General features: G+C 38.9%; 1 protein-coding gene across 1 annotated transcript in view; it reads right to left on the reverse strand.

Annotated features, from left to right (window-relative positions):
• vps13a (vacuolar protein sorting 13 homolog A) overlaps nt 1-23,348 on the reverse strand; it is a 66,994-nt gene that overhangs the window by 19,818 nt on the left and 23,828 nt on the right. Inside the window, 22 exon segments of the mRNA XM_052094070.1 lie at nt 948-1,078; nt 1,169-1,300; nt 7,747-7,893; nt 9,131-9,235; nt 9,333-9,740; nt 11,453-11,735; nt 12,048-12,151; nt 12,305-12,465; nt 13,237-13,495; nt 13,668-13,820; nt 13,924-14,025; nt 15,279-15,632; nt 16,220-16,551; nt 16,732-16,958; nt 17,386-17,555; nt 17,770-17,894; nt 18,908-19,049; nt 19,358-19,505; nt 19,763-20,070; nt 21,338-21,505; nt 21,897-22,000; nt 22,085-22,201. Coding sequence (XP_051950030.1) covers nt 948-1,078; nt 1,169-1,300; nt 7,747-7,893; nt 9,131-9,235; nt 9,333-9,740; nt 11,453-11,735; nt 12,048-12,151; nt 12,305-12,465; nt 13,237-13,495; nt 13,668-13,820; nt 13,924-14,025; nt 15,279-15,632; nt 16,220-16,551; nt 16,732-16,958; nt 17,386-17,555; nt 17,770-17,894; nt 18,908-19,049; nt 19,358-19,505; nt 19,763-20,070; nt 21,338-21,505; nt 21,897-22,000; nt 22,085-22,201 — 4,180 coding nt within the window.

Consider the following 23,348-nt stretch of genomic DNA (forward strand, 5'->3'; position numbering starts at 1 on the left):
AAAAAGATTTAGCCTTTCTAAAAAAATAAATAAAAAATGACCCCAAAACCTAGGGCCGATATAATATCTGTGTGTATAATACTCAATGACCCTGTTCACACCTGGTATTACGAGGCGTCACGGGTGATCCGATCACATTTGGTCAGATGAGACCCTTCACTGTTTACACCTGGTCACTTAAAAGCATCTCCTGTGACCACTTGTGTTTGGATTTGGAGGGGAGGTTCTCTGTTTCATGACAACATACATCAATCACTGTGTCAGTGTGTCACTGTATGATAATAAACAAAGTCAGAAAAGATAAAGAAAACACGAAGAAAACTGTGCACTGTTTATCCCAGTTTGATACACTAAAGAAGATCCATGAAGCTCTTATGATTGTGTATGTATCTGCTTTTAAAAAATGTCCAATTGGATGGTTATTTCCTTTTAAAGCCTCTTGTAACCGGCAAAGTTTAGACTCTTGTTTTAGCCCAGCGGTTGATTGACAGGTGAGGGGTGGTGCTTCACTGTTGCCGGGATGCATACAGGACGGATAAGCCTTTACATTTCAAATGTGAAGTGGTCACTTGTATTTTTGACCACATAAGTATGTGTTTTTGTGCACTTTAGACCATGTTTACACCTGTATTTAGGGCTGACCACATGTGATCGGATCACCCCAAAATGCACCTTAATACCAGGTGGAAATGGGGTCAATGATAGCAAACAAGACAAACATTAAATTGTTGTGTTTAGATAAAAATGAATTTTACACAAAATGTACACACAATTCACTAAATCACAAAGTGTGTGCACTATCCATTTACAAGACTGTTGATAATGATTAACACAGCAGAATGACCACTTCTGTTTGTTGGCCAATCACATAGTTATTGCCAAAAAGCGGGCAAATAGGTTATGGAACAGTTGAACCAAACAAAATCACACTGTGAGATTGTCCTTACCTCTGGTGAAACTGAAGCATCTCCTCTGTGTGGTTGATGAGAAGGAACGGAGCTGCTCCGTCATAATAATCAGAGAACCGGATCACAACAGAATGTTCTGTCAGATTTACGTCCACAATAATACCACCCAGCTACAGTAAAGAGGATAGAAAATGATACGAATTGAGGCAGAGGGTGTTTGTTTGTGTGTCTCACAGTCCATGTAGGTAATAGTAACTTACAGTTTTGTCCAAGTGCAGTAAGAGGCAGTTCTCTGGTTGGTGGAAGTCAAAGGCTCTTGGAGATGATTGACAGCCTTCAACTGTCATTCGAAGTTTCTTTGAGTCTCTCTCTGGCCAGAACGGAATGGCAGCCTAAGGAGTAAACAGATTTCAAAAGTGCACAACAGAATTCAGTGTCAGTGTTGGGTGTAACAAAGTAATTCAATACTGTAATCTAATTACATTTATAGCGAAAAAGTAGCCTATGCCCTCTAGTTTTAACATGTTTGTAGGGGTTTTGGAAAGTAACGTAAAAGTATTCAGTAACATACTTTTTTCATGAAGTACTGAATAGTGTAATCTGATTACAATTTGGAAGTAATTAATAATCTTTTGAAGATTACATTTTTAGTAATTCCCTAACCCTGACCAAACTAAATGTGAGAATTTTAAAGAAATAGTTCACCCAAAAACCACAATTCCGTCACTTTCATGTCATTCCAAACCATTTGTTATTATTAATTGCAAGTTTAACGGATCTCTTTCACGCAGAGGCAGGAAGTGGAGGATGGGAACTTCAAACTCAAATGGTAGATTTATTTATACACTCAAACAAATAGCTCGCTTTTCAGCGGAACAGTTTCACAGCTCTGAAGCTCGGCTCTTTCTCCTCGTCTCTGGCGTGGTCCCTCTTTTTAAATCGCTCTCCCCAGTGCTTACTGCAATCAGAAATAGGTGTTAGATATTATGGCGCTCAGGTTTGTACCCTTACCAATTTCTCTCAACAGACAAATGCTCGACCACGCCGCCACTGCCACATACCCCCGCCGCCTGACTCAGGCCAGGGCGTCATCTGTGTCACAATTGGCGTTAGAAAAACGGTGTGGAGAAAGACATTTTTTCAAAGCACATCGACATTAAGGGGATCTGCCAATAAACCTTTGTCAAATCAAGTGTCGAGTAAAAGCAAGCTGTGCCCAACCGATCAAGCAACTCATCAATACGAGGCATTGGGTATGTATCAAATTTAGACATCGCATTAACTTTTCTATAATCCACACAGAATCTTACTGACCTATCTCTCTTAGGGACTAGAATTACCGGGCTGGACTAATCACTGTGGTATTCTTCTATTACTCCCATATCGAGCATTGCATCTTATTGTTCCCAAACAACTTTTTTTCTTGTTTTTGGGAAGCCATTAGGGACGAGTGTGTACCACTAGTAGTAGTAGTATGTTTTATTTAATGCCATGTCAGCGATCAAAGCTATTTTCATGGCAAGAATTCAATTACAAAAAACAAATATCATATAAATACAATAAAAACAAAACAAATATAAATAACAAGTCATATTATACAATATTTCTTTTAAGATTAATATATGATAAGAAATCCAAAACCTTTTCAGGCACAATCTCATTAAATAAGTCCTTTAACGAGGTAACTTCATAAAAGAGCATTCTACTTGTGTTAAGACCAGGACAATCTAGTAAAATATGTTTGACAGATAAGGGAATATTACAAAACATACATAGGGTTGGGTCTTCACCTTTAAGCAAAGAGGCATGGGTCAGATTTGCGTGACCTATACGACATCTGGTGTAGACCACTTGATCAAATCTTGTTTTAAAATTGATAAAAAGTCTGTTTGAAATTTCCGGATGAATTACATACAACTTGTTGTTCTTGCACATATTCCACTCTTCTTGCCACTTATTTAAAATATATCGGTTAATAATCGGTCTGATATCTGAGGGAGGGATTTGACATTCATTAACTTCCTGATTAAGAGCTTCCTTAGCAGCTGCATCAGCTTGTTCATTTCCTGAAAGGCCAACATGTCCTGGAACCCAGCAAAAAATAATGCTGAAGAACTGATTTAGTAGATAATCCACTTTGGTTAAGATGCAGTCCACTAAAGGATGGTCAATTTTTAAAGTGTCCATTGCTTGAAGGCAGGATTTAGAGTCAGTAAAAATTATAAAAAAATTTTGCAGAGAATTTTCAATGTGCTCCAAAGCTAAAAGTAAAGCACGAGCCTCAGCAGAGAAAATTGAGCACTGTTTTGGAATACGAATTCCATAGCGTTGATTTCTAGTCACCATTGCTGCCGTTACACTGTTTTTCATCTTCGAGACATCTGTGAATATAGGTACATGGGAGGGGAATTGGTTTCTTATTTCCAAATATTGCTGTCTATATACATTTGGATGGGTCACCCCTTTCTTCTGATGAGTCAAGTCCAAATTGATATTAGGCTTCTTTAGTTTCCAGGGAGATATAGAATTGAATTGTATTTGGGTTAGAATGTTCAAATTTATATTCAAGTTCTCCAAATGAGGTTTAATACTGAATACCAAAGGATCTGATACTTTTAGGTTTGCTCTCATACAAAGGAGTAAATTGTGGGTTGAAGATTGAAGAATAAGCGGGGTTGGTTTTATTTGCCTTTATTTTGATAGCATATTGGAGTGAAAGCTTCAATCGTCTGTTTTGAAGTGAAGGTTCATTGGCTTCGACGTACAAGCTTTGCATCGGCGAAGTTCTAAATGCTCCCAAGGCGAAGTCAGTAAGCCCTGATGATGTACTGAGTCCAACATCCGCTTATATGATTCTCTGGCAGAGTCATAAATTATGCTTCCATAGTCCAGCCGGGAACGAATTAGTGTTCTATAGAGTCTCAAAAGAACCATGTAATCTGCTCCCCATTTTGTTTTTGCCAGTACTTTCATTATATTCATGGCTTTAAGACACCTGTTTTTAAGTGCTTTCAAATGAGGAACGAAAGTCATTTTGTTGTCAAGAAGGAGTCCTAAGAACTTAATTTCTTTAACAACATTAATCGGTTCTCTATTAATGAAGAGTTCTGGGTCAAGATGAAGGGATCGCTGGATACAGAAGTGGGTACAGACTGTTTTTGATTTAGAGAATTTGAATCCATTTTCAACTGACCACTGATATATTTTGTGAATGCATAACTGCAGTTGTCTTTCAATTGTACTCATGTTCTTCCCTCTATAGCAGATGCAGAGATCGTCCACATATAAGCTGCAGAATATATTAGATCCAATGATACTCTCAATGCTGTTTATTTTAATACTGAAGAGAGTGACAGAAAGAATGCTTCCCTGAGGAAGTGTGTACCACTACCCCGAGTGTTATCTCGATGTGGTGCTCAGAGATTTGTGCACCCGGGCAGAGGTGAGAACACATCAGCAAATTATTTTTGCAACTCTGCAACCTCTGTGACTTAAGACAAGAGGCAGTCATGAATGGCTTTTAAATTCCATTTCCGGGACTACCGTCGCAAATGTCACAGGGACAGCCTCAGTCCATAATATCAGGAGGTTGAGATGGTATTTTTGACGTGTCACCTCTATTTGTTTGCCTTACCTCATAATCAAAATCTCCTACACGTTGTGTGACCTCAAAGTACCCTTGCCGTGTGATGTTCACTCCAATGGCCCAACAAGATCCATGACAATTCTTTCGAAGGGGACCTCAATTAACAGAAGGGGGGTGCAATGACACTCTTTGGGTGGCCAGCGGATTTACCAAATGACATTCACGGCATGCAGCACACCACCTGCAAAAATCCCCCGGGAATGCCCAGCCAATAGAAATGGGCCATTAGTTGGTTCAGTGTCTTTTACTGCCCTAAATGACCTGCCACTGGACTTTAATGAGCTATCTGGAATAATATTTCCTGACAGCTCTGCAGTATTAACAATTGGGTTGTATCCTCTTTTGTCTGAGCGTCCTGCATCACTCCATACAACAGATCCTTGATAATTGAAAAATATGGATATGAAAGTGCAACATTTGGCTGGAGTTGTAGCCCATCAATAACTTTCCCTTGGTCACTTGGTTTCATCTCATGACTGCTCCAGAGGAAAATCCCCTTCGGGAAATCCTCTAAGGATGGGAGGGGCCACAGCCTCCCCCTCACTTAGTCATACTGATGGAGATGAGTAAGACCACCACGGCACTACCTCCCTCGCCAAGTCAACACACATTTCACATCGAATCATTTTCTCACAGGACCCATCCACACATATTCCCTTTAATAGCGTTTTAAATTGTGGCCAATTAGTTCCCAAAATTAGTGGATGTGTGAGGTGGGAACTAACCACAGACTCCACTCTATGCTTTTGCCCCAAAATGTAACGAGTGACACTACATCGTGAATATCCCCATGCACACACCTCATCTTCAAATTTTATCTGTGCCATAAGCCTCGTCTTTAACCAAACATTAGTGTACAGTGGTCTGATTGCAGCCAATATTCACAAAGGCTTGATTTGTACTCCCCTTGACACTCACCGATATTCTGTACACTCCAATTTGTACTCCCCTTGACACTCACCGATATTCTGTACACTCCAATTTGTACTCCCCTTGACACTCACCGATATTCTGTACACTCCAGATCGATAGGGGGCAGCCCATGGTGTGTCAGGGACCCGGACCAATGTTCCCAGCTCCATCACTGGGCATTGGTTCCACAAATGCCCGGATTCCCTGCAAATCCAGCAAGCCAGCCCAGGTGCTACATCTGCACTTGTGACAGTTAAGCCACCTGAGGGGGAGAGTGAAGAGAAATAGAGGGCACCGGTGGCAGGGAAATCCCCCCCGAATGGGAAGCCGCTTTGGTGGGACATTCTCACGCCTCCAGGGATCCAGGGTAGGCTGGAAAAAAGGTGAAGAGCGAGAGAGAGAGAGAGAGAGAGAGAGAGAGAGGGGGTGGGCTCTGCCGCACTCTGATATGCCGACATATGGTCCTCAGCCAGTTGGACGGCTTTTTCCAGTGACACCGCGTAGTGGCACTGGACCCACTCCACCGTTCCTTTCGGCAGATGACGAATAAGCTGTTCCAGCACCACTAGATCGATGCTGCTTGATGGTCTTCTTCAGATCGTCATTCACCAGGATACTTGCCGCTGGTAGTTGTTGCTCTGCAAGCTGGGCTTCCCCAGACAAGAGTGGAGTGAGTCTGGCCACCCATTGGGCATGCAGCCACCTCCAGATCTCGGCCATTCGTTCAAATATGTCCAAGAATGCCTCCGGATCATCTTCTGCCCCCATTTTCATGAGGGCAACTGGAGGCATGGGGGCTGCTGTGTCTGGAGTCGCAGTCAGGGCTTTCATCCCTGTGCAGTAAGCTCTGGATAACCTGCTGGTCCTCTGCTTGAGCCTGGAGCACCTCCTGGAACCGAAGACTCTGGTCTTTGCAAGCTCAAGCAGAGCCTTATCTTGTAACCGGTGCATACTGGTGAGGGACTGGATGAATTCCGTCAAAGGTGAGGACTACATGCCGGCGTATACTTCCTCCAAAATCCTGGATTTCGGCACCAGTGTAATGGATCTCTTTCACTCTTAGGAGGAGGAAGTGGAGTACGGGGAACTTCCAACTCAAAAGGAAGATTTATTTATACACTCAAACAAACAACACACTTTTCAGTGGAACAGATCTTTAAACACACACTAGGCTCTGAAGCTCAGCTCTCTCTCCTCCTCTCTGGCGTGGTAACTCTTTTAAATCGCTCTCCCCAGTGCTTAATGCAATCAGAAACAGGTGTTAGATATTATGGCGCTCAGGTGTGTACCCTTACCGCTGTCTCTCTCTCCGGACGAATGCTCAACCACGCCCCCACCGCCACAGTGTGGAACACAAAATGAGAAATTTTTACAAATCTTTAAACGGCTCTTTTCCATCCAATGACAGTTCATAGTGACCCCCTCTTTCAAGCTACATAAAGTAAAAAAACAAAACAAAACAAAAAAACAGAAGTTGTCATTATGACGCTATATATATTCACGTCTTCTGAAGCCATATGACAGCTTTATGTGAGGAACAGACCGAAATTGGTTGCTATTTACTGAACATCTGATTTTTTTACATCACACCACACTCAAGAACCAGTGGCGTTTGAACATGTAATTGACATCCAATTTAATGTGATGCATTTAGAGCCATGTTTGATTTGAAAGCCACAGTATTGGGAAGGATTATCAGTGATTAATGACTTGAATTGGAAGTGAATTTAAATAGTGAAATTAATGCTATGGACTACTTATATGGTGCTATGTTATTGATTTGATGTCCTTTTTAAAGCTTGATATACAACTTGATGTGTAAAGATTCTAACAATTTGTTTTCCGTGTTCCACAGAAGTTTGGAACAACATCACAGTAATTGACAACAGATTTTTCATTTTAGAGTGAACTGTATCAAGGAATATTTCAAGTTTAATACAAGTTAAGCACAATTAACAGCATTTGAGGCATAATCTTTACTTTCACAAAACATTATTTCTACCCGTCCCTCATTTATGTTAACAAAATACAGTTAATAAAATATATGCTGACACAGTAATGCGCTTACAATGGAACTGAATGGGTCCAGTCCATAAACGTTACGTGTAACGTTATATCCAATATTAAGACATAATTTACACTAACCATTTTTAAACAAAATTTTTTTGTGGTAATCAACATCGTCACTAGAGTTGTTGATTAAGCTTAACTTGTATTAAACCTGGAATATTCATTTAACATTTCTCCAGCTGCAATCGGTTTGTAGGATCATTTTCTGACCTGTCCGGGTCGGGCTTCTGTCCAGTACTCCTGACCCTCCTCACAGACATGGATCACATGTTTGGTTCTGTTCACCAGCATGCAGAAAGGCAGGAAAGTCACCAGACGTGTCAAACTGAAGCTGCTTGCATTGATCTTCACCCCCACCTGCCACCAAACCAGATAATCATTCAACAACCACACCATCTAATTGGTTCTATTTCAAATCTATTGTTATAAGCTATTATTCCCAAAGTCTATATAATATCAACATTAACTGACATTAGGTTACTGTTTTAACTATTGCAAGACTTTAGAAAAGCTGCATCATCTACAACAGTGGCATAAAACAATATCCAAATAGCTACAGTGGCAAGAAAATTTATGTGATCCCTTTTGAATAACCTGCATTTATGTATATGTATAAATTAGTCTTAAAATCAGGTTTGGACTTCATCTAAGTTGCAATAATGAACAAACACAATCTGTTTTAACGAATAACACACAAATTATTGTATTGTTCTTGTATATATTGAATAAATACATCATTCAAACATTCACAGTGTAGGTTGGAAAAAGTATGTGAACCCCTAGGGTAATGACATCAACAAAAGTTAATCAGAGTTAGGAGTTGGCAAACCTGGTTTCCAATTAATGAAATGAGATTGGAGGTGTGGGTACATACATTTTGAGTTTGCCATTCACAAGAAGCATCTGCTGATATGGACCAAGCCTCAAAAAATTTAAAAGAGTTCAGAATAACTATGATCAAGGATTGTTGTTTTACAAACAGCTGGAACGGGTCACAAAGTTATCTCGAAGAGCTTAGATGTCCAGTTAGACAAACTGTCTATAAATGGTGATGATTTAGTACTGTGGCTACTCTCCCTAGAAGTGGCCATCCAGCCAAGATGACTCAAAGGGCACACAGCAGAATGCTTAATGAGGTAAAAAAGAACCCAAGAGTGACAGATAAAAACTTGAGGGAATCATTGGAACTGGTTAACATCTCTGTTCATGAGTCTATTATATGGAAAATATTAAACAGGCATGGTGTTCATGGCAGGACACCACAAATGATCTGCTGCTTTCCCACAATAATGTTGCTACATGCCTGAAGTTTGCTAAAGACCACCTTGACACTCCACAACGCAACTGGGAAAATGTTTTGTGGACTGATGAAACCAAGGTTGAATTCTTTGAAAAGAACATGCAGCTGATGCATGATTTGGGGCTCCTTTGCTGCTTTGGGACCTGGAACGCTTGGAATCAAAGAGGGAAAACTGAATTCCCAAAGGTCTGGTTTGATTAACTAATCAACACCCTATGTAATTAATTTGATTAAAATATTTAATCGTTTGACAGTCCTAATTAAAATCTGATGGCTGTGATGAAAGATCCTCACCAGATAATCCTTTTGCTTCCCTTTGCATCTGACTCGACCATTATGGCCAACAGTGTCAATGGAGAAATCATCCGATAATTCACTGTCCGAGATCATTAAGCGGACCTGTAAAACCAAAAAAAACAGCCAGATTGAAAGGTTGGTCAAGTAATCAGTTTAAAAGGTGAATGTTCATTGCATGCTTGACAACATTATTTCAAACCTTGTTGTTCTGCAGGAAGTTGCGTGGTTTGAAGGAGAAGAGGAGGGGCATGTCGTAATCTTTTGGGTGTTTCCGATGAATATCGTCTGCCTTATACTGCAGCAGTCTGCCGGTCTTGTTCACCATCCAGTAGGGCGAGTGGATGGCCACGACCATTTGCCCCTCCTTCTTAACATGGACAGAAATGTCTAGCTCTGCCCTTGCCTCAGTCTCCTCATCCAATGGCAGCGAGTGGAATTTGATGAAGCTGATTTCGTCATGGTCGCTGCAGAGACTGAACTGGGCTTCCCAGTCCTGCTGCAGATATCCCAGGAGCTTCAACTCCAGGATGGAAAAATTCATGACAGCTGTGTGGATCTGGGAGGAGTGGCCCTCTTTTAGTACAGAGGGGGGAGAATCTCCACTGCCCTATAAAATATATATATATATATATATTTTTTTTTTTTTTTGGTTAAAACATATTTCATAACTGTTTAATGCCTAAAAGCTTTAATCTTCATTTGAGAAACACCCTTTTAATGAAAAAAAATATTTCAATAATATTACTTTTATTTTAGATTAAAGCAAGGAATACATTTTTTCCACCTGACTACCAATTACAGCAATAACATGACATGAATAATAATAAATTAAAAAAAAAAATTCAGCTTAAAAAAAAAAAAAAAGAATTACGGAACCAATCTATCATATTGAACAACAGACCATATTCAAACATATCAAAGCAGGCTATAACTCTTTGCAGCATTATTTTAAATGGATATATTTTGTAAAACTGTCTGTTACACCATGTCCTAACCATGTGTAATTAGTAAGACTGTGTTTTTGACTTATTCAGATGTAGCAGTGTCAAGCGACATTTTGTTGATCACTTGGTTTCTACTTCTGTGACATCAATTGGCAGCACCACCCTCAGTAAAATCTCATCAGTCTAAAATCTCACTCATAATTGTACATTAATAATCAAATTAGATTGGCTTTGATAACATGCCATTACGCACGCAGCATTTTGGTTTTCAGTGAGACAAATTATAAATGGAATCTTGGTTAGATGTCAACATTAGGCATTTGGTACGGTTTATATTTTGACACTGTTGTTGGTAGCATCTGCAGTTGTGAATGTTCGCCAAGTCTGGCGTTCACCAGGTTTGGTGAATGCTGTGGGACGATGGATTCTTAGATTGTTTTAATTTGTGGAATTAGCACATATAAATATAAAAATGTCAGCTAACCAGAGCAGGTGTTTATGTAATAATTGTGAGAGGTAGTGTTGTCACGATACCAAAATTTCAGTAGTTAGTCCTGATATCAGTGAAATTTCATGGTTCTAGATACCAATTTCGATACCACAGAAAAAATATGCTAATATGGTAATGTGCTACAGAACACACTCCTTTAGCACAAAGTTAAAATTTAAATGTAAATAATACATTTAAAGGAAAAGGAGTGTTTCCTTGTGTTTCTCAATTATTATTATTTATAATAAATATTAATTATTATTATTATTACTACTACTACAGTGAATATTACATTTTACTATATAGTTGTAATATATTTCTGTTGCAATTTCTTCAATGCAGGCATCCATCTTTTATTTTGAATTGTGCTTTTATTTTGACGTGAGCTTTTATTTTGATGTGAGCTATGGATTTTGACGTGTTGTTTGATGGAAGCTTCACTTCTCTGAATAAACAGTTTGCTATATTTGCCAGTGTGATGGTTAAAGCGCAAATGCTGTGATTTAATTATTTAAATACTGTATGTAGTCTACATGTGCTGTGTGCTTCACAGTGGGTTAGTGCTCTGCTTTTTCATCTCATACAACCCGAATGATTCTCAATGTCTGTGGAGTTTCCAGTGAATGAACGGTTGACTTCTCACATTCATTTAACGCTTATTCAGATTAAGATTGCAGCCTTTCGCAGTATAATAATCACACTTGGAGTAACAGAGCACATGCTCAAATAATTCGGTACAACCGGTACTGCAGAAACACTGGTAAAGACATCTTTTTTTTATCTTAGTACCAACTTGGTACCATAGTACCAGTACATTTGACAACACTGGTGACAGGTCTAAATACAACACATCTGAGTCTGATGCCAGGCAGGCTCATCTTGTACCTGTAACTTGAAGGTGATGGGGTACGGTAGCAGGTTGCGGAGGAGAACGCAGGGCCACAGGTGCAGAACAAAGGGCTTGTCAAACTCCTCCTTAGTGCTGTGTGACATCTCAGAGTCTGGAAGAGGAACCATGTTGATCTTCATCATCTGAGGGCTGTCTCTGTGATAGCAGGTCTTCTCCAGACACTCTCCAGGTTTCTGAATCACCTCATTATAAGTGAACCCCTCAGAGTGCTTGTACTCGTCATCGCCTTCAGCTAAAGGCTGCAGGCTTAGTTCAGCTCTGTAGGACAATAAAGACACAAAAGATGTCTAAAAACTGCTAATTTATCTGTTTAAAAGTAATGTATAGATTAAAACCTGATTTTCAGTAGACATCCAGTAATAGCCAAAAAGCTATCATATGTCTTCAGACGGCTTAGTACACAAGTTATATGGACTACTTTTATGGTGCCTTTTTTAGCTCAATAGTGGCACATAGCCACAGAGCTTCCATACTTGAATTGAAAAGAACCGTAGGAACATCTCCTTTTGTGTATCATGGTTTGTCGTAGTATGAGGCCAATGACTGAGTTAGTTGATTGCTGTAACTGACCTGTACGAGCCCAGTGGCACGCAGAACTCTTCTGTAGGCAGAGAGACGCCCAGGCACACTGAACCCTCATAAACTTGAAACGGCACTGAGAAGTGATTGATAATCTACAAAGTCAATTCAAAACAATGACATCATGATCAATCTATCTGTCGACAATTATGTATTTATGTGTGTACTGCGTGCAGGTGTCACTGTCTGCAACAGAGGTTGTTTACCTTTAAGCTTGTATGTGTTTGTGTGGTTGAAATAAAACCCACCTGGAAAGGAGAGCGGATCTTGACATATTTGCTCCCCTCGACGGTGTAAATCTGACAGACAATGAAGCGTGTGACGCCTGACTCTTGGTGCATGACGCTGTACATGCCCAGCCCTGTTTTGATTAGTGGGATGACACTTGCAGCAGTGTGACCAACTGGAGCTTGAGAGGGAAACATATTACAAACTATTTTTTAGCAATTTATAGGATTAAAATATAAAAATGAAGACTAGATTTTTTTCATGTTCTGAAGAAAATTGTAGTGTTGCTTTCTGTGCAAAATCTTAATACTGCCATGCTAAGGTGTTCTGTGTTGTTGTTTGTTGGCCCAAGTCAAGAGCCCATCCCTTAATTTATGATATTCTGATTTCTAGATATTGCGCAGTACTGAACACAACGGCGGATTTCCTCTTGAGATATCAGCTCGAACTGGGGGAATGGAGATTGCACTCGGACGTGGTGTATCAAATTTGAGAGTGCTATGGCACAGTGTCGGTGAACCTTCCTACCTCGAAGGAATCCACTCATTGTCGTATGTGGTTTTCCTGAACAAATGAAACTAGCGCATGAGTGGCAAGAGAACTTTCTATAAGATTATTCAGAATTTGCCAGATAAAACACCTCCTGTGTCCTCCTGATCTCTCTTATATGGAGGAATCCATGGCCTCTCCCTTTAAGGAAGGATTTATTGTCTCAGCTGGGGGGGTCAGTTGTGGCACCCTCAGCCTCACGGCCCTTTACCGGTCATCCGGCATTCATAAAACCATAGTTACATTAGTATCTTTAGTTACATTAGTATCTAGTTTCCATAGCAAAATGCAATTTCAGTCATTCATTTGTTTATTTTGAGCAATTTGTTATTTGTCAGTATTACTATGGATATATAGTTTGTGTTAAATCAAAAACAAGTGATGTGCTGTTAATCAGTCTTACTGGGCTTTATGTAGTTTTTGGTACTGAGGCTGGTCATGGCAGAGAACTGGTCAGTGGACTCTGCTGTGAGGGTGTAGTCCATATTCAGACTCTCTCCATCCTTGAGCTCCACCACATGCTGTGTAGACTCTTTACCGATGGGTCTAAACACCTCGCTGTGCAGCACCGACACAGCCAAACCCAAACGATTCTTTACCACAAACGGAGACTGATCCGTCTGAAAGCACTCTGCTGTCTGCTTAGTGGCCTCTGCAAATGCCTGCAAACCAACCAGAAGAAACAACTATCAGATCTATTGTCTTTATTTAAATATACAGTGGGGTCCAAAAGTCTGAGACCACAAGTGAAAATGCTTCTATTTGAAAGGGGTTCTCACTTTTTAACAACCTAAACATGCTGCAATCATCAATAAAGCTAGTAAAATCTCTTACCGTTCCTAGATTACTGAGCATGTGTAGGCCACACTTCGAGAGAGTGATGTTGAGCTGGTCTTTGCTTGTGATGCTGATGACCGTTTTATATTCAGGCACACTGCCATCCACCTCATCAGATATCCCAGAAGACACTACTGGTTTCTTCTTCATCTGTGGTCATAAAGACAGAAAATTAGCATACAAACTCTGGAAACCATTCTCATGAAAGCTTAGTAATTAATAAGAGAGATTATGAATGAGTTTAAAACGTAACCTTAAGCGCCAGTGTCCAGGGTCTAAAGCCATCTTTGGCCTCATCGTCCAGTGGCTCCAGCAGCGGCTCCCATAAACCCATCATCTCATTATAATAATTAATCTAAAAAAACAAACAATATGTTCAGGAAACAAAAATATCCTAAAAATCTCATTTCAAATAATTTGTCCAGTGTATTATGAATGCATTAGGACTCTACACACGACATGTAACCCTGGATAGTCTGTCTTTTTAAGCCTGGTTAAAGGCTCTCTTAGATTGGGATAAAAATCTGTTAACACTTGTAATTTTGCTAGGGGTTAGCAGCACCAATTTTAACCCTGCATTATGAAGCCCCCGTCCCGAGCTACGATTCTTTGCTTAAATGGAACAATTGGAGTGTTTACAGTACATGCACACGACATGCTGATAATTACCAAAAATAAGAGCATTCAATTAAATCTGACAAAACAAGAAAACACTAGTTATGTATGTAATTGTGGTTCTGAGAATTCCGGATGACCGCCAGAGGTGGTCCTAAGCACTAGTGGATAATCGCAGCACCAGCTCGAGAAAATATAACAACAGAATATAAGTCATGTCAAGACACAGACCGAGCTGCAAGGATATAATCCGCAGCAGTTCTGTGCCCAGCCTCAGAATGTTTTCTCCTCAGATACGCACACTCCGAATGACAAGGAACTCTGACGGTCATCTGGAATTCAAAGAACCACAGTTAAATACCTAACTAGTATTCGGTTTCATTTTTTTTGACCGCCAGAGGTGCCCAAACTCGGGCCCTTGGGTCATAGTTGGCCCGTGATGACCTATGATTTTGGCCATTCTTGCTGCAGATGAAAAGAGAAAAAAATTAAATAAAAAATTATAATAATAAATATATATCCTCTATCCTAGCCACCGGATAGTACTGTGAAGCACAGGGTGTCGCCAACACTAACAATCAATATAAAATAATATACATTCATGTATGATGAAAGATGAAAAAATCCATCCAAATAATGGTGTAGAGCGAGCCATCTCATTTACGCTGCACTAGACAGTGCAGAGAAGACAATGACCTATCATATAGCAAGAAAGTGAGAGGCTGAGTTTATATCCTTGCAGCTCGGTCTGCGTCATGACGTGAATTTTTTTGTTATATTTTCTCGATCTATCTGGCTGGCGCTGCGATTATCCACTTGCTTAGCGCCGCCTCTGGCGGTCAGGAGGAATGAAACAGAATCATGTTTAGATAAGATAAGAAATCATTATATTACTCTATGCTGTTGACATCAAAACGTAAACAGGCATGCGTACAACACTGTTTAGATCGGTTTTTAACTATTTTAAGTGCGTCTATTTCATCATGATCTGACCTCCATGTCCAGGTGACAGTGAAGGTTAATGAGAGTGCTCCAGTTCTTCACATCTCCTTGGAATAAGGCTTTAGCCAGCAGCATGGGCACTGTGCGATGACCCACCCCGGCCTCTAGCGTCACACAGATGGACTGGATATTGATTTTGAAAGACTCTCCTTGAGGGATGAGTGGAGTTATGGACTGGGTGACTTCCTCTCCTTCCTCCTCGAGGAACCAGAGCTTCAAATCTTTTAGGCTGCGATGTTCCCACAGATCCTGTGAAACAGGGCTCTTCAGCTCCTCAGGGGTCTCAGCTGCAGGGCTCAGTGCTGACTGAATGGTCATGACTGTGTTTATGATGATGGGAGACACCTATTGGAAAGAGGATGACAGAGGTTTTAAATCTGACAGGACAGAAGTGGATGTTTAGACTTCAAAGGCCATATTTTTTGTAGCACTTAATTTTTTCCCCCTAAACCACACTTATGATGTTAGCAGGACTAAACTAAGGAGTGAGAGAGAGTTTCATGCCTGTTGATGGAGTTGTCGCTTGTCCTATTGAGTCTATTGCTTTGTTACTAAATAAGATATGATTTTGGCTTTTGTTATGTATTTTAATGTCTTGTGAACTAAGAATAGTTCACCTAAAAATGTAAATAGTGCAGAAGAAAGAAAGTCATACACATCTGGAATGGCAATGATGGCACTATTTTTGGGTGAACTAAGCCTTTAAAATGTTGGTTTTCTGTGATGTATTGAACATTGTTGCTTTGCAAATTCTGCCAATTTAAACTTTTCATCATGGTTACGTTATATGAGAAATATTATCTGAGAAAGATTATCATTGGAATCATCAGAAAGAATGAGTAAAAAATTCAAAACCATCATAATTTCCAGCTATTTTTGCAAATGAATATCCAAGTAATTTCTTCTGTAAAGAAAACTGTTTAAAGGTTCACCTTAAGTGTGAGGGAGCTGATGGAGAGCTCGATGTTTTGAGGCTGAGAAGTTAATTGGCTGCTCTGGAAGAACACCTGACAGGGCTGCAGCACAGTCGTCATGTTGCTCTCACGCTTCTCTCTTAGGAACGGACACGCCACCACCTTCAGGTCGGAAATGGCTGCTGTCATCGTCTGACCGCTGGGCTCGCTCTTCATCGTCAGCTCACACTGCGTCGTCATGACGAGGGCTGGAGCTTCAGCCCGTGTGAGGTCGGCCACAAACACAATCTCAGGATCTTTCACCACAACGTTCATCTCAGTCTTAGCAACCACTGGTGGAGCGGGAGCTGCTAACAAACCCAAATACATAGCAAAGACAGACATTATTTTGAAAATAAAATCATAATTTCCTCCACACCCCTACACATATGCACACCATGCAGTTTCACATGACTGATTTTAAAAACTATTGGCAGATTTATCTTAACCTGTCCTCTTCTTCTTTGTGGTGTAGATGAGCAATCACAAACCTGTGTCTTTAGAGGAACTGGCTGGCTGTTTGTTGCTCTTTTGAGGACCTGAGAAGCCATCTGCCATAGCTTTCCGAAACACATCAGCTACAGTTAGAAGGAACTCCATGCTGGCATACAGATAGAGGTCCTGAATCAAGGTGTCCAGAATGGTGCCGTCACGGCCTTGCCGATAACTCACATCCACCATCACATTGTCTTCTCTGCCCTGACGCATCGCCATCATCCTAAACCAGCAAGCAAACCAGCTGATCTAAACTAAACTGAATTTGACTGAAAATGAGCAATAACTCTGATGTTAATCATATGGGGGAGAGGATATATATTAGTACAAGTTAAATTATATTTAAAGGGATAGTTAACTAAAAAATTAAAATTCAGTCAAAATGTTATTCCAGACATGTATGACTTTCTTCCATGGAACACAAATGGAGATGTTAGGCAGAATGTTAGTCTCAGTCCCCATACAATGAAAGTGAATGGTGACTGACTAACATTCTGCCAAACATTTTCATTTGTGTTCCATGGAACAAAGACAGAATGGGATTGGTTTGGTACAACAAGAGACTAAATTCATTTTTGGGTGAACTATCTCTTTAACACAAACTGTCTTGAGTGTTGAAAGGGTTGCGATCTGTGTGTGAGAGACCGTACCTGGATGTGATCCTTTTGACTCCATGTCTCTTGTCGTCCAGCAGGCCGTTCGTAAGTTTGACGGAAGCTTTCATGGAGCTGTCAGAGAACATATGCACTGCAGTGGAAATGGTGCCCAGTGTGAACTCTGCCAACTTTAAACTCTCATCATGGGAGTCTGGTAAATGGATCTGTACACAAAAGTTGATATAAACGCACAGTTATATTTAAAAACAATAATATTGTAATAAACACAGCCTTTATTATGAGTATGAAGACAGATTGAACCAGAACACACACACACACACATAAACGTTTTAATTAAACATGAAGCGTTTACAGTATGCATAACAGAAGCCATCGGCACATATAATCTAAAGATCAACTCTAAATGTATTGTGGTACCTCATTGGTATCTGGGCTGTACAGAACCAGGGTCATGGAGTCAAACTTGAAGTTTAGTTTTAGAGTAGTCTTCAGTTTGCCTGTTTTCTGGCCTTCCACCACTGCTGCGGTCACCACAGTGTTACCTACAAAATAGAACAGAGTACTTTAAAAAAACAATTTTAAACTAAGTCCAGAATATCTGAAAACTGAATTGGTTCATATGTGTAAACGAAAGATAACTATATGGGTGATTCTATGTTAAATTGTTAACTATCACAAACCAGCTGAGATTATGATTATTATTTCATAATTTGTAGTGTAATGATTTTTTTTAATTATCAAATTATTTAATACCACAGACATTGTATATTTAGAAAAAGGTACATACAAAAGTAAATAAATATGTATACAGTATATATATATATATATATATATATATATATATATATATATATATATATATATATATATATATATATATATATATATATAATCCGATCAGCCACAACATTAAAACCACCTGCCTAATATTGTGTAGGCCCCGCTCATGCCGCCAAGACAGTGCCAACCCGCATCTCAGGATATCATTCTGATATCTTATCATTCTGATATCAGCCACGGTTCAAATCACTGAGATCACATGTTTACCCCATTCTGATGGTTGATGTGAACATTAACTAAAGCTCCTGAACCGTATCTGCATGATTTTATGCACTGCAGCCACACAATTGGCTGATTAGATAATCACATTGATGATTGTTGGTGTCCGACGGGCTGGTTTGAGTATTTCTGTAACTGCTTATCGCCTGGGATTTTCACACACAACAGTCTCTAGAATTTACTCAGAATGGTGCCAAAAACAAAAAACATCCAGTGAGCGGCAGTTCTGCGGATGGAAATGCCTTGTTGATGAGAGAGGTCAACAGAGAATGGCCAGACTGGCTCGAACTGAAAAAAGTCTACTGTAACTCAGATAACCACTCTGTACAATTGTGGTGAGAAGAATATCATCTCATCTCTATATATATATATTCAAATCCATTTGGTGATACAAGTGTCACAAAAATTACACACTGCATCTTTAGAAAATTGGATGTCCATTCCATTCAAGCATGCAAAGACTAGGTCACAGAAATGAACAGAAATGATGTTTTACCCCCAGAGCTCTGTGAATCTTTGGTAGAGACTGTGTCTTCTTTTTCAGAGCTGGATGAAGATGGAAGAGCATCAGAAGTTTCTGACAAATTCTCATTCAGAGTCTTCAACACTATAGTAAGATCCTCTTGACTCAAGATCAGCTACAAAAAACACACAAACACATCAACATACCTTAGTCAGAGTAGAAGCACCATTTTTATTTGTTGGTGAGGAAAAAAGCTGTGAGGGATAAATGTACAGTCTCTTTACAGTTGTTTAAATTTGTGTTTATATCATTCCCCCAAAAATTCAGAAGACAAAGACCTTTATAGAGTGCATGTGATTGTACAGACTAAAGTTTATCCCTCCCAGCTTCTTTTTCATCTGCATAAAATTCACTATGGCTAAGGTTTAGAACCGCTGCATACTACAAACATACATCAATAATAACACATACATCTGCACTTACACTCATAGGTTTGAGGTGAGCACTGATCTGAATATCAGGGATGCTGTGATACCAGGAGGCAGAGAGATTGCGTTTGATTGACAGGTCCATATTGACTGGTTTGAGTAACTGAAGCTCACTTTTAAATTTTCCATCACTGAATGTGGTTCTGAAAAGAAAAGAAAAAAATGACAGAATTAATCATACAATAACAATGTAAAGAGATGTTTCTAAGTGATGTGTACTTTTGCAAAGTTGGCATATTCTGCATTTTGACATGGAAAGTATTCTCCATCTAAAACTATATAGCTATAGCTAATATATATATATATATATATATATATATATATATATATATATATATATAAACCAGAATTTTGCCATGCTTATATATTTACTATTTCTTTATTTTTTACTATTTCTAACCTGTACATTTTCAGATCACTCAGTCCCAAAGCCATGATGTCCATCACTGGAGGGATCTTCGTATGTGTTGGAGAGGTGACGATCTCAAAGTGGTTCTTTACAGTCACTAAACCCAGATCTGCCACAATGACATTGTGAGAAACAGAGGATTGTGGAAGAAAGACAACTGGAGCATTGATGTTCACGTCCAGGGAGATACGAGTGCTTCTCTCTGCCAGCTCCAGGACACCTGTGGCTGCTTTCTCAGCTGCCTGAGCGGTCACCTCTGCCAAAGCATTTTTAACCTCCTGGAAATTATTAATGAATGCCTGAATGAGGAAAAAACAAAGAAAGGGAGAGATATAGACCATGACAGAGATAAAAACAGATGCAAACCGAGGCTTCATTTACTCTAATTCCAATTAAACAGACATCTGTTTCTTCCACACAAAGTCACATGATCCTTCCCACATTTGTTGCAATGCTATAAAGAAAAATTTCATTTACTGAAAATCCAGATGAAAAAATAAATAAAATTGTGCCAATTTGTTTCTATCACAAATCATTGTCTGTTTCTGTATCATGGGGTGTACCCCAAGGTACAGTCTTTGGTCCTCTCATCTTTCTGAATTATGATTTAGAGGGTATATAAAAACTATTATTAGTATCATACAGTGACCACATGATTATCTTACTTAATTGGACTTCTTTATAACATCTATTTGCATTTTGAATTGCGACTGGTCTTTTCTACCTGTTGATACCCACCCCTTTTTGAGCACAAACCATGAAAATGACATACCTGAACTTAAATGTTTGTATTTACTGGACCTTTTGGAGTATGGACAAAGTTGTAGTATCTTTTGAAAGAAGACACTTTGGGTTTTATTTCCCAAGTTTCAGAATTAATATATGTTGTTATTTTTTAAAGTTAGAGAAGCTGAAGTTTATAGTAATGGAAATATTTTGTGCTGAACATGTTTTTATAAAAAAAACAATAATAAAATTGCCAAGACAACCCAGAAAAACAATGTTCTCAAAGTTTAAAAAAAATGAAGATGATCTAAAAAAAATTATGTTCTTGCAAGCTTTTATCTCTGTAAAGTCGCTGGAAGCGTACAGAGTAAAATTAAGGCTCCGCCTTTCAAGACGACACAAAATCTGACTGCACTGCTCGGCTATTATGAATAAAACTACACTGTATTTTAAAAAATAGACTTTGGAGACAGGCTCGTTTTGTTTACGAGACTCTAATCTATAAGATAATATACAGTTTTACAACATGAATGCTGCTCAGATTGCAGTTTGTTGAAGAACGATGACGAAGGGTAATTCTTTCAGGTGAGATCTCATGTAAACAATGGAGAATATATCAATATTTCTCAGATTTATCACTTTTATGGACAAAAGATGGCACAAAATCTGTTACATTAAACAAGATGTGTGCTGGGAGCATTTCATTAACACAGAACTAAAGCCTAAAATGAAAATTTATCTAAAATGTTAACACTATTCCTTAATTATTATTAAACTAACTTTATTCAAATTCAAAGTCAGGGAGTAAAATACAGTGGTACATGTGAATGAAACACTCACCAGTATCGAGGACACAAACTTGTTGAGGAAAACCACCTGAATACAGCCCACAGTCAGAGTGACACTAGTGTCCACAATGTGCATGTCCGTATAGGCGTCCCCCTCTGTGGCGTCCACACAGTTCACCATGCGAAAATCAAACACCTCCTTGTCAGCGATGGACACTGCCTACATAACATAATCAATCCATCATTAAACACATTCTCTCACAAATAGTGAACAATGTCAGCTTATTTTTTATGATAAATTAAAACATTTGGGCAGCTAAACTGTGAATAATGTTTTATTTTTATTTTTGTTATTTTTTAATCAGTATTTATTATTTGTTAGTCTTAGATAAATACATTGTTGTGATTTTCTTGGGAAGTAAATACAATTATTTACAATGATTGATAGATAAAATTAAATTAGCTGAATATGTGAAATTTAAATTGATGTGGTTAAAAATGTCTATTTTTGGTATATTATTTGTGTTAGTCTAAAAATGTGTGCTAGTTGGCTATTGTGACAATATACTTTCCATACAATGATCTGTTATTATAAGTTCAGCATGCTCTACCTTTTTGTATAAAGCCTCTTTGTCACAATCCAGAATGACAATGTTCTTCAGGTTAGCTAGAATCTCCACTGATTTCTTCATCATCTGAACTTCAGAAACCAGCCCTGATGTGAGGGACAAAATATTGTTACATATCCCCTGTTTGTGTGTCTGTTGTGTATGAGTATGTGCTCATGTTTGTTTATTACCTTCTATGCTGATCTCAGAGATTCTGGCTTTCTCCCCTCTTATAAAGACCTTCAGACAGTTCATATCTGCTCTGATGTGCAAATTCACTACATCCTCAAACTTTGACTTCTTACTGGCTGAAAGGAAAAATCACCAAAAAGTGAAAAATAACCAAATGAAAGTATGATTTCCAGCACTTCTATATAATCCATGGACAGGAACATGGGCATTATAGAACAATAAATGTTAAATGTTAAAGGGATAGTTCACCTAAAAACGAAAATTAAGTAATTGTTTACTCACCCCTGTGTAGTTATGTATAGGAGTTTCTTTTTAACACAAAGGGAGAAATGGTGAAAAGCTTCAAAAGGATACAAAAGTATAAATCAGAAGTCTAATAAATGATTCCATGATACTATAAACTGATTGTTATGAAAGAATACGATAAGGTATGGTAAGCAATGTTTTATTTAATGAAAATGTTCACTGACCGTTGATCTCCTGTGTGCGTTCATGATAGGGCACGAGAGTAACAGTTCACGCAGCCCCTTCGTGACACTGGGGCGTTCAAGCAAAAACTAGTTTACATTTTTATTAAAAACAAGTCCGCCACAGAGAAAGTGACAACAGAACACAACATAACTGCACACAAAACAGAGAACAGAACTTACTAAACATGTCTGAAGAGTTTGTAGTTGAAGAATTTATGCATTTCTATGCCCAGCCTTATTTTTTGAAAGTTTCTTGACCGGTCCCAGTTAACTGCACGATGCTGAAAATAGAAAACAGGTGATCGATAGAATGTACCGTCACTCGTCAATGTTAGGCTAGGACAAAAGCAATATATTACCATAGAAAATATATTGTAACTTTTATCACGTATCGTTTGCAGTCAGGTTAGGACACCCTCCTCCATGTTGTTGTTTGATTTGCGAATACTCAGTTTAAATAAAATAGGCTGTGCATAGAAATGCATCATCTATTCAACTACAAACTCTTCAGACATGTTTAGTCAATTCTGTTCTGTTTTGTGTGCAGCTGTGTTGTGTTCTGTTGTTGCTATCACTGTGGCGGACCCATTTTTAGATAAACGAGTTTTCCCTTGAAAAGGGAAATTTCACAATGTCGCGAAGGGGCAGCATGAACTGTTGCTCTCATGCCCTATCATGAACGCACACAGAAGATCAACAGTCAGTGAATAGGTTTATAAATAAAACCTTTTCTCAACAAATCTTATTGTATGCTTTCATAACAATCATGAGTCTCATGGAATAAATTATTAGA

Source organism: Xyrauchen texanus, chromosome 27, assembly GCF_025860055.1.
Source record: "Xyrauchen texanus isolate HMW12.3.18 chromosome 27, RBS_HiC_50CHRs, whole genome shotgun sequence".
Taxonomy (NCBI): domain Eukaryota; kingdom Metazoa; phylum Chordata; class Actinopteri; order Cypriniformes; family Catostomidae; genus Xyrauchen; species Xyrauchen texanus.